The 2,476-nt window shown below is 39.1% G+C and overlaps 1 protein-coding gene across 1 annotated transcript in view; it reads right to left on the minus strand.

Moving 5' to 3' along the window:
• Positions 1–1,708, minus strand: part of SNX4 (sorting nexin 4) — a gene marked incomplete at its 3' end in the record, with an annotated part of 33,796 nt that extends 32,088 nt beyond the window's left edge. The window contains exon 1 of the mRNA XM_010282783.1: positions 1,593–1,708. Coding sequence (XP_010281085.1) covers positions 1,593–1,708 — 116 coding nt within the window. The remainder of the gene's footprint in view (positions 1–1,592) is intronic.
• Between the last annotated feature and the right edge of the window lie 768 nt (positions 1,709–2,476).

Here is a 2,476-nt window from a genome sequence, read left to right on the forward strand (position 1 = left end):
AGCAATTATATTTATACAAGAAATGTTGCCTTCTCAGCAAAAGGAATAGAAAACCTATTTTATTAGAGATGTGACAAACCCACATTTTCAATAGTTCTGTGACAAACATGTAATTGGTCTTGGTATTTGCTGACCACAGAATAAAATACATCTTAATGAAAGAAAGCAATCTGGGCAGCAAAATACAGTTTTGCCACTATGAAAGAACCACTGGGAAAGACCAGCAGGAGCAAGTTTGAAGTAACATAAGGATGACTGGTAAGGGAGATGCAGTCAGCATGTTCCTGGGCTGCATAAAGATGCCCCCAGAGTACACTTCACATCACAGTTAAACACCAATGACTCCAATTTTCTTCTCTTTTGTTTCAGAAATATCATTAAAAGAAAAATAACATTACTTATGTGAGAAGATGTGATCTTTAATATCAATACATTGTAAAAGTATTTTTTTTAAACATCTGAGCAACTGCCAAAGAACTACAATATTTGAAGAATATAATGTACATCTATTTTGGATTTTAGCCTTAAAGTTTAGCAAAATATAGTAAATACATCCCAGAAGGTCTGCAGTTAGTGTGGCTAGTGTATCCCTTCATTAGTTAAACACGTTAAAAAGCCTTTTAACCAGTAACTCAAAGACTTGTGTGATAGTATTATAATTGGAACTCTTCAGAGCCTTTGCAAAATGTTTCAGAAGGTTTTATCTGTACAGCAGACCATTCCCGAAATAAGGCCCAAAGGTTAAAACTGTTAATGTAAAGAACTGAGAGACAAAACTCCTAATAAAGTCTAATTTTGAAATTCTTGCTACAGCTGAGTAACATGATCCTGCATAACAGGAGTCATCTCCGGCTCTTTGGGAAGTAGCTGTAAGTTAGAAGAGATTTTAAAGCTTTGTTCACTACTCAATACTTAAAACTGCAAGTTGTCTTTGTGGTACCAAGCATGTTTACCATACTTGTATTATTAATCTTGCTAACTCAGGAAGATTGAAAGCATTAAGTTCTCCAGTGAAAGTTCAAGTTAGTATGAAGGAAGGAAATAGTTAATTAACCCTAACACTTAGAGAATCTACAAGGAGTATGTGGTGATCAGATCAAGCATGACACTTCAAATATTAGTGGAGCAGTAAATGTTGACCACATGACAGAAGTCATGAGACTTCTTCGTTTTCTTGTGATCTCAAATAAGCCTAAGCATTACTTTAGACCACAAAGGACAACCCCTCCCACATACAAGCTGCACATACAACCTCGTATTTATGTATTTATCCAACCCATGTCTAAGAAATAACCAAGCAGCTGTTGACACCATATTAAAAGCAACATCTTTCAAGCACACATTTTTCCACCTAGCTCCAAATGCAGAATTACAGTACACAGTTGCACAACACCAGTATTAATACTGAATTAGAGACCAGATGCCAAGTTTTCATAGGAAAAGATCCTCTAGAGTAGGTTGATAATCACATGACAAATCATAAACAAACTAAATCCTCTCATCAACTGTACCTAAGTATTTTTGGGGGGAAGGAGAGAACCTGTTTAGAATGGCACATGCACGTACTCTGAGAGTGAGCTCTCATCACCCACCTTGTCTCAATGAGGTAAGCAGTGTAAGTTTCCTGCATGTTCATGGCATTCCTCCCAGTCCGTTTTTCAGCTTCCGAAACAGTGATTTCCATTTTTTTTGCCAAACAGTCTTCCATCTTTTTACAGGAGGAAAATAAAGATTCATGTAACATTAGCCACACAAGGTAAAGACTACTAATCCTGCCTCTCCTTCTCTCACACCACATTTGTTCAAATAAGACAGGTCTCTATAGGATAAAGGCTTTGGCACGGCTTCATTTTATACCCGTGTTCTGTATCACATTTGCAAATGAAAACAGAAAACCTGCTTCAGGGGAAAAAAACCCCAAAGTCAACAAATAGACAACGTTGGATACCAAAAGCCATCAAGAGCCAGAAAGATACAAAAAGGAGACATATTTTTCTTTACAGGTAACAAAGTAACCTTTTTTTAAAAAACAAACAAACCAACCAACCCACCCCTGCACTTTCTACCCAAACACTTCCAACTACTGGTGAATTCCTCCTCAGGACACCTGGGACACACATAACCACCTCTCTCCTTTCACAGGAAACAGAATACATCCGGACTGAGATGTTTTTCTTTTAATCTCTCAGAGGAGGATCGTTATCTTTTACACACTGGCAGGCAGAGTCAGTCAAGACCACATGCCCACCGTGGAAAGGCAGAGCTCTAGGAACCTCCAGCTAAATTCAGCAGAGAGGGGGACTTACTTGTGAATTAGAGGGGGGGCGGGGAGGCAGTGGGGCGACAAATTGAGAAAGATAAAATAATAATAATAATCTGGCACAAGGGATATGGGCAGACGGCACACAAAGCCCTCCAACAGCGGCCAGAGAGGGACTGGAAGGAGGAGAACCCCACTGCTCGGAGGGACGGGCTG

The sequence above is a fragment of the Phaethon lepturus genome, unplaced genomic scaffold, assembly GCF_000687285.1.
Source record: "Phaethon lepturus isolate BGI_N335 unplaced genomic scaffold, ASM68728v1 scaffold9642, whole genome shotgun sequence".
NCBI lineage: Eukaryota > Metazoa > Chordata > Aves > Phaethontiformes > Phaethontidae > Phaethon > Phaethon lepturus.